The 14,008-nt window shown below is 38.1% G+C and overlaps 1 protein-coding gene across 1 annotated transcript in view; it reads left to right on the top strand.

The window, feature by feature from the left end:
- The window catches only part of C1H14orf132 (chromosome 1 C14orf132 homolog), a 49,606-nt gene extending 36,643 nt beyond the window's left edge, over window positions 1–12,963 (top strand). The window contains exon 2 of the mRNA XM_072630314.1: window positions 12,077–12,963. Within this exon, the coding sequence (XP_072486415.1) occupies window positions 12,077–12,301 (225 nt within the window). The 3' untranslated portion in view covers window positions 12,302–12,963. The remainder of the gene's footprint in view (window positions 1–12,076) is intronic.
- The last annotated feature ends 1,045 nt before the right edge of the window (window positions 12,964–14,008 follow it).

Genomic DNA, 14,008 nt, shown 5'->3' with positions numbered 1-14,008 from the left:
TTCTATGAGCCTTGAGTGCATTCCTGACTCACCTTCAACCCTTAGAATCTCTGTTTTCCTTCACAGCTCAAGTTAGGTTGCCATCTTCTATGGGGTTTCCCTATCCCCCTTAATGCTAGAGCCTTCCATCTGTTGATTGTCTCCAATATATCTCGTCTATATCTTGTTTGTGAATAGTTAGCATGCTGTTTTCTTCATTAGACTGTTCTTTGAGAACAAGGACTGCTTTTTTTCCCCATGTCCTCACCCCTGACATATTGCTCTTGTTGTTCAGTAGTTTCAATTGCATCTTACTCTTCCCAACCCCTTTTGAGATTTTCTTGGCAAAGATACTGGAGTGGTTTGCTGTTTCCTTCTCTAGCTCTTTTTACAGATGAGGAAACTAAGGCAAATAGAATTAAGTGATGTGCCCAGGGTCAAATAGCTAGTAAGTGCCTGAAACCATATTTAAACTCAGAAAGATGTGCCTTCCTGACTTCAAACCCTGCACTCTATTCATTTTGTCACCTATCTGCCCACGCTTAATAAATCCTTGTTAGCTTGATTTTAAGCATTTCCGATCCTCTCTCTCCCCTGATTAGCAGGAATACACTTATCTATTTATATGTTATATGCTCCCCATAGAATAAAAGCCCCTTGAGGGCAAGGATGATATTTCATTTTATGTTGGTATCCCTAGCATTTGGCCCATAGTTGAATTTAATAAATTATTTTTGGACCCTAGTGACCATCAAGTCTCACTTGATAGTCATTCACTCACATATTCTATATATCATCCATCTATTTATGCAGCTATTTATGTCTATTTATTATCTATATGTCTGTCTATGCATGTATGCATGCATTATGTATATCTCTGTCTCTGTCTATGTGGGCTTCCAGGTGGCACAGTGGTTGGAGTGGTGGGCATGGAGTCAAGAAGATCTCAGTTGAAATCTGGCATCAGACACTTACTAGCTGTGTGACCCTGGGCAAGTCACTCAAACCTATTTGCTTCAGTTTCCCTATCTGTAAAATAAGTTGGAGAAAGAAATAGCAACCCACTCCAGTGTCATTATTAACAATGAACCCATTAAAAAATAATCATACACAGTGCTGTACTCCAAAGGATTTGCTTATTTAATGAAGGTACTTATGAGGTGAATATAGATGTAGATAGATATGTACGTGTATGTTTTATTAGTCTTTCTTGTTAGCGATAAATAAGAATGCTTACACTACTCATTTCACAAGGTGTTCTGGGGACCCAATGAGAAAATATATACAACAGCATTCCTAAAATGCTATATGAATGTCTTGTACTACCTTAATATATATACTATATTAATTATAGCTGATATTTAAATAGCACTTTATGATTACAGTTTGTAAAAGTATTTTACACATACACACACACACACATATATACATATATACATATATATATATATATGTAAAAACACTTGTAAGATGTGTACTGGTACCACGTTACAACATTCCTACTTTAAATGAAAGGAAACCAAGGCTTCTTGAGATAAAGTGACTTACCAAAGATTTCATATTTGATAAGTGGCAGAGACAGTACTCTAACTAAAGTCTTCTTACTTTAAAGACAGTGTTCTTCCATGAATTTGAATAACAAAGAAAGACAGAAAAACAAGTTTCTAATAAGGAGAGATTTTGTCATTCTGTTCAGCCTGAAGTGCTCACTTTAGAAGGGCTTATCTACAAATGGGCAAGTTTAAGTATATAGTCTATTGTGTCTCACAGACTAATAGAATCTCAGAATTTCAAAGGAATTGTGGAGGTCATTTAGTCTTCTTGGTCATCTCCTCACCATACTGTCTCCAGATATCATATCCATCCTCATTTCCCTCCCATCAGAATTTTGGACTCTATCCTTGGGTCTCCTGGCTCTGATAAGTGAGGGATAATTTTTGCCTTGTCTTACCAGAGCCTAGTACTCCACATTACTTCCTGTTCCCTCACCATGCTCTTATGTCCCACTTCCCCCCTTACAGTACTCCTTTATACAGTGTCTTCTCCCATTAGAATGTAAGCTCCTTGTGGGCAGAGACTATCTTGCTTTTATTTATATTTTATCCTTAGCATGGTGCCTAGCACTTGAGTGTTTATTAAATACTTGCTTGCTCTATCTACCTATTTATCTATTCATCTATCTATCTATCTATCTATCTATCTATCTATCATCTACCTATCTACCTATCCATCTAATACAGTCCTTAGTCTAGTCCTTATCTGATCAAAAATCCCTTTTACAACCCTGCCATTAAATGATTACCCAGGTTCTGCTTAAAGGGTGAACTTCACATTTCTTGAAGCAGACAGTTTCCCTTTTGGATGGCGTTAATTGTGAGGAAGTCTTCTGTGTCACCAGGGTCAAACTTGTTTTTCTATACCTTCTATCCAACTCTCCAAGTTCTTCCCTTTAGAGCCAGGTAGAACAAGTATAACCCCTCTTTTACATGACAATCCTTCAAGTACTTGAAGATGGCTATCATGTTCCTGCCTAGTACTCCTCTTTACCAGGCTAAATATCCTCAGTTCCTTCAACAGATCTTCAATTGGCACAATTGTGATGCCCTTCTACTTCCTGTTTACCTGTGCCCTGAATGCTTTCTAGTTTATCACTTTCCTTCCTAACAGGTGACATCCACAATTGAATGCAATATGTCCTATCTACATCACTTGAAGATGACTTTAATTTTTTGAGTGAGATGTGGGGAAATCAGTTTTATAAGTACAAGATGGATAATGTATAGTTAGCAGCAGTTTGTCTGAAAAAAAGACTTGAGTTTTAGGGCTCCACAAACTAAAATTAAGAGTCAACAATGTGAAGTGACAGCCAGAAAACAAACCTAATGGAACCTTGCACTACATTGATAGAGATATAGAGTCAAAGAATAAGTTGATAGGCCCTCTGTACTCTTCCCTTATCAGACCTCAATTATAGAATTGCATGGGTGCCATGGGTGTTACAGTTTAAGGGTAGCAATATACTAGAGGTTGTTCAGAGGAAGGCAACCAGAATAGTAAAGGGCCTTGAGACCATGGTGTGTGAAAATTGGTCAAAGGAACTGGGGGTGTTTTATGAAAGGTGAGATGACTCGCAGAGGACATACTCATATTTAAAGGGTTACCATGTAAAGGGGAATTAGATATGTTCTGTTTGGCCCCAGGGAACCAAAACAGGAAAAGTTGAAAAAGACAAATTTAGGCATGATGATATGAAAAACTTCCTAGTAACTGAGATTTGTGGATGCATAATGGATGTCTTAGGAGGCAGTGATGGCTCCGTCATTAGAAGTTTTAAAGTAGTGGTTGGATATTTATCTTATACCTCATAGTGAGGATTCCTTCTGAGAATAGTCTGAAGTGCATAAATGCTGAGGTGCCTTCCAACTCCAATATTCAATCCCTAAGTGTCATTCTGGATGTGAAATAATTTGGTTTTCCCTGCTGAACCTTTTCCCATATTGACTTCCCTTCCCTGAAAATGACATTTTCCTGAAAATGTTTGCCCAAGATAGGAGTGACTTGGGAGTAGTGAGTTCCCATCTCTGGAGGCCTTTAAGTAGAGGAATACTACTTGTGCACATTGTAAACAGGATTCATGAATTGAGTACTAGTTGGAATAGATGGTCTCTGGGGTCTACTCTGAAACACTATGAAAGAGCACAGAGTCAGGAGATCTAGATTTAAATTCTGATGATGCCAATTACTATCTATCTATTATGTATATATATGTATGTATGTATATATACATGTATGTATACATATGTTTACACATAAAATCATAAGCATTTTGATTCTCAGTTCCTTCATATATAAAATGGATTAATAGTACCTCCCCTTATTATGAGGAAAATACTTCATAAACCTTTAAGTATAATAAAAATGTGAGCATATTATTTTTAAAAATATTATGTATTGTTTTATTTTACTGTGTCTTATGAAACTTTCTGTTAAACATCCTTTTCAAAACTGGAAGTTTTGTTCCTTCTCCAGTTGTGCTTGGTAACTTAGAATTTAAAGTTTTGATGTCTATATTCAGATGACAGAAGCATTCTATAGTTGAGGAAGCCGAAGCTTAGAGGAGAGTAAATGATTTTCCCTTAATCATGTTGAGAGTTAAATGATAATGATTATAATAGCTAATATCTTGCATTTTAAGTGGTATTCAATGTTTTAACCCAGTTCTTCTACCTCTAAGTGATCAAATAATTAATGTTATTGATTATAAGTTTTTCAAAAGAATGTTGCACTTTGCTATTACATAGCACTTTGCATACGCTAACTCATTCAATCCTCATAATGTCCTATGGAATAGATAAGAAAATTAGGGACTAGAGAGGTGAAATGACTTATCCAAAGTCAAACAACTACTGAGCGGCAGAGGCAGGTCTTCTGACCCTAAATCCAATGCTTTTTTCCATTATTTTATCCATTTGAATATTTCTTGTATGTTGGTTCACATGTTTTAGAAGTTTCCAAAATGGCACTAAGAAATAAAATATGCCCATCTGATTAAAGATTCCTTCTGTTCCCTGATAATATACTGTCTGTTTGGAGGCAATTTCTTTCCTGTCTTGAGTCACTCTAAAAATCAAATGCAAAAAGTACAATATTAGAAGTCAAAGGACTTGGATTCAAATGTAGTCTTTGACAATCACCTGTAAAACCTTGAGCAAGTCACTTCTCATTGGCCCTCAGATTTTCATCTTTCAAATGAGGGGATCTGGGCTATCACTTTCCAGAGTAGTAATCTGTTACTGATAGTATTCCCTCCCTCCCTCCTTTTTTGTTCTGAGTGGCACAGAGTGAGTTGCACTGGATGATCAGCCATGGAAAACTTGCTAGCTACATCAATCTCATTTCCTTGTCTTGTCCCTTAAATCCAATCCTCTTCTAAATGTCTGTGATTTCTATAAATGACAGATCCTCCTAGTCTCCCAGTTTTATAACTATGTGTCATTCTCAATTCTCACATACTCAAGCAGTTTCCAAATTCTGCCAATTTGATCTTCCCCAAATCTACCACATCTGTCTGCTTCTCCCTATTCACACAAACACCCTAGTTCAGGTTCTCATCACCTATCTCCTGGAAAATTCAATACTCTCCTAAGCCCAGCTTTCTTCTCTCTCTAATTCATTTTCCACACACCTGTCAAAGTGATTAAAAAAGTGATAAAGTCCACATCTGACCATGTGTCTAAGCTACTCAATTAACCCTAATGTCTCTCTATTAATGCTAGAATCTCTATTTGCCACTTAAAGCCTTCTACAACCTGGCCCCAACCTGTCTTTCCACAATAGCTTTACTGTATGTTGCCTTTTGTAGGCCACATAAGTTCTGGGCACCACATTTAGGAAACTGGAATATGTTTAGAAGAGAGTAACTATAATGGTGAGAGGTCTGGAGAACATGCCATAAATAACTGACTAAAGGAAGTAGTAAGGTAAAATTTAGGGAGATATGATGTCAGTCTTCAAGTTCGTAAAAGAGAATTACATGTGTTGTCTTGGTCTACAAAGGAAAAGTTTGGAGTAAGGGACAGAGAAACATTTAAATGTTGTTAACAGGATTTTACTGAGCCAGTCTCTAACCTGAAAATCATGAAATAGCAGACTAGAGATAAAATGTCAGTAATCAGGTAGCCAATTAATTAATTAGTTTCATTGTGAGGTACAGATGTGCAAATCAGGAATTCTTCTGATCAGAGTTCCACCTTGCTGAAGGAAAGACAGAGATTATATACATAAACCATAATGAGAAGGGAGGGGGAAAGGTGAATTACAAACAATGATTTCCCAGGAATGAAGTTATTCCCCATGACAAGCCCTCAAGTGGAATTCTGGAGTGCTGTGGGAGGAATATTACTCAAATCTTTTGGGGTCATTACTTGGCGGGTCACAGGACCAGAGTTCTGTGATGTAAATAAGTTCTACAAACTAACCCAACTTCTTCATTTTACAAAGGAAGAAACTGAGGCCAAGAAAAGTTAAGTGATGTACTTAATGTCACATAGCTATCTAAATGAAAGAGAGGGAATTTAAATACAGATTTACCAGTTCTGAGTCCATTTTTCCATTATAACACACAGCTTCTCAAACAGAGTATTGATTATATTAGGTTACTTTCCAGCTTGAGAATTCTGTGATTTGTACTTATTTTTCTATGAGTTTGTGATGCGGATTAATCTTAATCATGAGGTGATGTGACTATCTTAACCATTAAACATTGGATTTATTGTGACAAGGAACACTGAACCAAAGGTCAAATTGTCTTGTGTCTCACGTTGGATTCAACTGTCCACTTAAATAAGTGTAAATATATTCTTAGGCAGCTTTCAGAGATATGTTTATTAACTCAATGCTGGCAAGGAATTTCTGAGTCAGACCTTTTGTTAAGTGGAAAAATTGTGAAAATGGCAGAACGCAATGAATGACTGATAGAAAAACAGTTCCAATCCCTCCACATTTTCTATATTTTCTCAGGCCATAGTTCCTACACTAATTTCACATCCTCCTCTACCCAGTCTCAACTCTATAGCTAACCAGTTCAACATCATGCTATCTTCTATTGCCCAATCCCCTCCCACTTTGCCCTATCACCATCACACATCTTTTGCTAAATCCCAACAAAATTTCACTTCTATTATACATCTCCCCTCAAGAGTTGTTGAATAGAGCTAGAGAAAGTCATACAACCAAACTGATGGAGTACACTACAAATTTATTACCTAATCTTTTTTTTGTTTGTCTGTTTAAGATTTAAATTTATTTTTAGTTTTCAACATAACTTTCCACAAGATTTTGAGTTCCAGATATTCTCTCTATCTTCCCCCTCCCCCCACCCTGAGATGGCATGCATTCTGATTACCCCATCCCCCAGTCTATCCTCCCTTTTATCATCCTCCTTTCTTATCCCCTTCCCATTTACTTTCTTGAAGGGCAAGATAGATTTCTATATCCCATTGCCAGCATATCTTATTTCCCCCTTGCATGTAAAAACAGTTTTTTAACATTTGTTTTTAAAACTTTGAGTTCCAAATCCTCTCCCTTCTTCCCTCCCCACCCACCCCCATTGAGAAGGCAAGCAATTCAATATAGGTTATACATGTGTAGTTATGCAAAACACCTCCATGATAGTCATGTCGTGAAAGTAACTAAATTTCCCTCCATCCTATCCTGCCCCCCAATTTTTCTATTTTCTACTTTAAACCTGTCCCTTTTCTAAAGTGTTTGCTTCTGGTTACCCCCTCTCTCAATCTCCCCCCCCCCCTTATCCCTTACCCCCTACTTTCCTGTAGGATAAGATACCCAATTGAGTGTGCATACTATTTCCTCCTTAAATCAAATCAGATGAGAGTAAGGTTCACTTATTCTTTCTCACATGCCCCCTCTTCCTCTCCATTGTAAAACCTTTTTCTTGCCTCTTTTATGTGAGATAATTCACCCCAGTCTATCTCTCCCTTTTTCCTCCCAACATATTCCTGTCTCATCCATTAATTTTATTGTTTTAGATATCATGCTTTCATATTCAATTCACCCTATGCCGTCTATCTATCTACCTACTTATCTGTCTGTCTGTCTGTCTGTCTGTCTGTCTATCTATCTATCTATCTATCTATCTATCTATCTATCTATCTATCTATCTATCTATCTATCTATCTGCTTCAACTACCCTAATAGTGAGAAAGGTATCATGAGTTACAAATATCATCTTTCCATGTAGCAATGTAATCAGTTCAACTTTAATAAGTTTCTTATTTCTCTTTCCTGTTTACCTTTTCATACTTCTCTTGATTCTTGTATTTGAAAGTCAGATGTTCTATTCAGCTCTGATGTTTTCAGCAAGAATGCTTGAAAGTCCTCTATTTAATTGAGGACTTTAATTTTTCCTCTGAAGTACTCAGTTTTGCTGGATAGGTGATTCTTGGTTTTAATCCTAGTTCCTCTGACCTCTGGAATATCATATTCCAAGCCCTTTGATTCCTTAATGTAGAACCTGCTAGATCTTGTGTTATCCTAATTGTTCTTCCAAGACAATAAAATTGTTTCTTTCTGGCTGCTTGCAATATTTTCTCCTTGACCTGAAAACTCTGGAATTTGGCTACAATATGGCTAGGAGTTTTTCTTTTAGGATCACTTTTCAGAGATGATTGGAGGATTCTTTCCATTTCCATTTTATCCTCTGGTTCTAGAATATGAGGTCATTTTTCCTCAGTAATTCCTTGAAAGGTGATATCTAAGCCCTTTTCTTGATCATGGCTTTCAGGTAGTCCAATAAGTTTTAAATTATCTCTCCTGGATCTATTTTCCAGTTCAATTGTTTTTCCAATGAGATATTTCTCATAGTCTTCTATTTTTTTCATTCTTTTGGTTCTGTTTTATAATTTCTTGGTTTCTCATAAAGTCATTAGCTTCAATTTGCTCCATTCTAATTTTGAAGACATTATTTTCTTCAGGGAGCTTTTGGATCTCCTTTTCCATTTGGCCAATTTTGTTTTTTAAGGCATTCTTTTCCTCATTGACTTTTTGGAGTATTTTTTGTCACTTGAGTTTTTTAAGGTGTTATTTTCACCAATATTTTTGGATCTCCTTTAGCAAGCTATTGACTTGATTTTCATAATTTTCTTGTACCACTCTCATTTCTCTTCCTAACTTTTCCTCTACTTCTCTTACTTGATTTTCAAAATCCTTTTTGTGCTCCTCCATGGCCTGCAACCAATTCCAAGCCTCTTGGAGGCTTTTGATGTAAGATCTTTGACTGTGCTGTCCTCCTCTGGTTGTATGCCCTGATCTTTCTTTTCACTAAAGTAAGATTCTATATTCTGAGTTCTTTTATGATGTTTGCTCATCTTTGTAGCCAAACACTTGACTTTCTAACTTTTTGTCAAGATAGAACTCTGCTTCCAGTTGGGGTGAGTGTATTGTCCCAGGCTTCAGAAATTTTGTATCAGCCACTCATTCCTACATCATCTGTGGGCCTAGAGCTCTAGAAGTAGCCTCTACCCCTGTTGCTGCTGCTCCTGCTGCCACTGCTGGTCACTGGCACTACCCACACAGCACTGGGACTGGGGCTGTACCTGGCCAGACTGTATGCTCCTTTCTCACCCAGGTCCTACAGAGTTTTCCCACTGACCTTTTTGGCGTTTGTGGGTTGAGAAGTATGGAAACTGCCACAACCACCAATGATTTAGTCCCATGATGCCTGCTCCAGCCAGCCTGTGCTTTTGTGGCCCATTCTGGACTACTCTCTGCCTAGTGTGAAAGACCCTTCTTGTCAACTTCCCAGGTTGTCTTGGGCTAGGGATTTGTTTCACTCTGTCTTCTTGTGGGTTCTGTTGCTCTAGAATTTGTTTAGAATCATTTTACAGGTATTTGGAGGACTTTGGGGGAGAGGTCAGGGAAGTCCCTGCTTTTACTGTGCCTTCTTGTCTCCACTCCCTCCCTTTATTACCTAATCTTAACTAAGCCTTCAATGCAACAAAGTAATTCTTTTGCTCCTTCCAAATTGATTCCCAATCCCATTCCCTATAGAAGCTCTTCTAAACTTTATGTTCTTTTTTTACAGCCTCCCACACTTCCTCTTCCCTCTCTTTCAGATATGGGGGAGGGGGGCTAACCTTTTACTTTAGAAAGAATTCATTTACCATGTTTTCTCTTCTCTCCCCTTCCTCTTAAAACCCCTTGACATCTTTCTCTCCTCTTTTCCTCCTGATACTGATAATGAAGTGGCTCTTCTTCCTGCCAAAGCCACCTCTTCTACCCATGTCCTTGATCTTGTTCCCTTATACCTCTAGCAGATTCCCTTCTTTGTCTTGCCCATCCTCCACCTTAGATCCAACTTCATCAATCTCTTCCTATTTACTGACTCCTCTGCTCCTTTCAGGGGCAGCTAGGTGTTGAAGTGAATAGAGCACTGGGTCTAGAGTGAGTAAGACATCTTCCTCAGTTCAGGAGTTTTGTATCAGCTGCTCATTCCCACACCATCTGTGGGCCCAGAGCTCTAGAAGCAGCCTCTACTCCTGCTGCTGCTGCTATTACTGCTGCCACTACTTCCTCTAGTAAGTAGAGATACTTACTAGCTCTCCAGGATTAGAGGGTGGTCATGAGCATCAAATAAAGCAGATAGAAAAGCATAAGGGCTAAGAAAAGATGGTCAGATGTGTTGATTAAGAGATCACTGGTAATATTAAAGAATTTCAGTTGAATAATGAAGGGAGAAAGTGGATTGCAAAGGATTGAGAAGTATTGAGATGAGAGAAAGTAGAAGTATCTAGAACAGACAATTTCTCAAGGAAGAGAGGAGAGATACAGGATGACAGCTAACGGATATTATTAAATCAAGTGAAGGCCAAGTATAGAGAAAGCAACACATAAGGTAACTGGTAGATTAGAAAAGAGTAAAGATTAGGAAGAGAGTGGGGATGACAGTAAGAGAAATAAATGCTGCTAGAAAATAAATGAGGAAATTGGACAAGGGATGCATGTAGAGGAGTTTGTCTTGGTAAGGAAAAGTGCTATCATTGTCTTAGGCAAAGGTGAAAGAGGAGATAATATGGGGAAATGTTTGAGTGATGAGATATGAGGAGGAGGACTGAAAAGGAAGCTTTTTGCAAATGGCCTCAATTTTTAGGTGACCTATGAAATGAGGACTTTAGCTGAGGGGGTGAAAGGAAGAAATGTCTTGGGAGGCATGAGGAGGGATGAAAAGGTTTATAATAGTCACTATGATGAATAGGATATTGAAGTAATTAGGGAGGTATAAAAGGATTTCCCTGTTGAAGTTAGTGAGCATTTGAGATTATGTAACAAAAATTTGTAGTGGACTCACTTAGTATGGGTTTTCTCTAGTTACATTCATTAACATTTAAATAAGAGGAAATGAGTTAGATGGTAGGAGTAATCCAAGATTGAGATTCAGCAATGTGTGATCTGTGATAGGGTGAGAGAATGAGAGATTCTTAGAGGAGAGGATAGTATAGGTTGAGTTGGTTCACCAAGGAACTGAGATGAAGGAGCAGAATGTAGACAGAGTCAGGTTGATGGCCCTATCATTTGAGGATCAGGTAAAGAATTAAGAATGTTTAACTTGGTAAAGAAAAGATTCTTGGGAGAAACAATTGCTCTCTTCAGATAATTTAAGGGGCTCTTATGCCCTCTTCCCTATTTAATGCCAGGGAATGGAGAGAGAAGTAAATGAATTCAATTTGGGACAGGTTGAGTTTGCTTTGGTAATGGAACACCCAGGTAGAAATCCCTCATGAGTAGTTAGAAGTGTGTGGCTGGAGTCTGGAGAAAGATCAGCACTGATGACCAAAATATAGGAGTGACCCAAATAAAGATGATCATTGGAATTGTCAGAGTTAATGAGATTGTCAGTGTAGAAAGCATAAAAAGAGTGAGGAGAGAGCTAAAGGTAGTGAAAAAAGGTAGAAATACTCACATTTTGGGGAGAGGGGAGAAGAGGAGGAAGATCCAAAATCAGTGCTTTAGCACTAGCTGTGTGCCATTGGGAACATTACTCAACCTCTCTGATCCTTGATTTCCTTTGCCACAAAATGGGTATAATAATACTTGCATGTATTTCATGGGGTAGATGTAAGATGTCTGTCTCATAAAGGAAAGGTTCTCTTTAAATTTAAATAAAAGGATCGTAACTCATATTTCACAGCATTTTTGGTTCACAAAGCAGTTTGTCATAGCAATCCTAAGAGGTACATAGTCCAATATTGGTTGGCTAGAGTGCTTTAAGGTGTACGAAGCAGTTCAGTTATGCTATTTGAGCCTCATAACTGCACTAGGAGTGCATATTGTATATATTATTTTTATTTTAAGAATAAGGAAACTGAGGCTCAGAGAGACTGAGGAACTTGACCTTGATCATATATCAAATAAGTGTGTTCTAGGAGTAGGATTCAAATCCAAACCTCTCCTAACTCCAAGTCCAACGCATGTTCCAGTACCATCATCATTTTCAAGATGATAAAATTGAGCCATACAAAGACAAAGTGACTTGCTCAAAATGCTTAGACTTTGCATAACTCTTTCCCATCCTTTTCTACAGATTCCTGTTATGGGAGGGGCTTTTATGGATTCACCAAATGAAGACTTTAGTACCGAATACTCCTTGTTTAGTTCATCTGCCAATGTCCACACAGCCACTTCGGGGCCAAACCAACTGGAAGACCCACCTCGTTCTTCTAATGATGCCATCTTATTATGGATTGCCATAATAGCCACCATTGGGAACATTGTGGTGGTAGGCGTTGTTTATGCCTTCACCTTCTGAGTAAAACAAAGATTGAGCAGCTGGTGAGCATGAGGCCTGACCCTGCTAAATGGAAGGAGTACTGGTGATCACATGTGAAACAGAATCCTGCTGGCATGGACAGCCAGTAACTATGCGTGCTTCTTCTCCCTATCCTTGTAGATAGAATTAGGCCATGCCATGCCAAGATGCTGTTTGCCTCATCATTTAGTTCTTACAAAGGTCTAGAAATGAAAGGTGACAAATAGGGCCAGCCTTCAGTTTTTATGTAGTCCTTTCAAAGCCTGGTGGTAGAAACTTGAATAGTGCTAAAAATGAGTATAGTACTTTGAAAATTCATAGTTTGATTTTGATCGGCAATTGCTATGCCTTCTAGAGGCTCAAGGCTTATTTGTAAATTTAGGGAAAATAGATTAACTTGTATATTTTTCCTGCTTTTTTCCCCTTCCACCTGGATTTTCTGAGGTTTTTTGTGGGTGGAGAAGGAAGGTACTTAGAAAATGAGATCTGTCACCAAAAAACTAAGTTATAAAGTACTCAAATACTAGTATTTTATGATAGGAATAAAGATGTTTTCTATCTCCTTTTGAAAATTAGAGATTGTTGTAATCAGATACTACCTTAAATTTGATGTGGTCCAAACCCTTCATTTTCCAGATTAAAAAAGTTGAGGCTCATACAAGTAATGCCTAAGGTCACATAGCTAATCAACAGCACAGAGAATAGAACCCAGGTTTCCTGGTTTCTCAGCCACTATTGTTTTCATTTCCTGGTTCCTCTTTCAGAAAGGAGAACTGGTCCGTGATAAACTGATTCAGGGTTACTTAAAACTCTTCCACATAAAAGAACAGACACTGTAGCCCACTGGCTACATTTCAAAGTTTGAAATGATCGTTATATGATTTGATATCTCTTGAATATACTTTTGCATGCCTCATTTTATTCCCAACTGAGGAAAGTGTGCTAGTTAAAGGCAATTCCTGGATGAAAGAACAGGTCAAGAATTGCTAAGGGCAGAATCTCTCCCACTGAGGCTCAAATCAAAGAGTTCTCTTCCTTCAATAGTAATGCTGTTGCCCCCAACAGCCTCAAGACAGGCAGCACCTCTAGGGAGCCCAGAGAAAATGAAGGGGAGGGGAGCTTCTTTCCAGGAACCTGGAGTTCTTTCTCTCATTATTATAAGTCTACTGTATGGGTACTGTTTGTGATTAAGAAAATTAAAACAGTCTTCTGCCCTTGGGGGTGGCAATTGTTATTACAGAAAACTTAAAATTGCCCAGGCCATCATCCAGGGGAATGAGTGATTTTTAGGACTGAGAAAGGAAAAGCCTAATTTTCTGAGCAACACCATTAAGGGATTGCTGCTGAGAAACTATGACAACAGAATTATCAGTCTGACTGTGCCTGCAGTTTGACTCCAAAAGAGAATTGGCTATATCTCTTTTTTTACAGCTGGACATCCAGGACTTAATATTCAAGTGGAGGTCTCTGAAAGTTTGCAAAGCATGGCTCATGATATCGTTGTACTCTAACCACCAGAAAAATCATCTTTGTATGAAGAAAGAAGATTTGCTAGGCCAGTTTGTGCACAAGATTTATATAGCTATATCTGTGGATTATTCCCTGGATTTGTGGTTGGGTCATATTTACTTACTGTGTTTTTTAAGATTATTTCAGGCCTCTATACTCCTATAAGGGAAGGCTTTCCTGACCACTGAAGACTTTGTT

This window comes from Notamacropus eugenii, chromosome 1 (assembly GCF_028372415.1).
Source record: "Notamacropus eugenii isolate mMacEug1 chromosome 1, mMacEug1.pri_v2, whole genome shotgun sequence".
Lineage (NCBI taxonomy): Eukaryota > Metazoa > Chordata > Mammalia > Diprotodontia > Macropodidae > Notamacropus > Notamacropus eugenii.
Note: the sequence above shows the minus strand (reverse complement) of the source record. Positions and strands in the feature narration are given on the sequence as shown.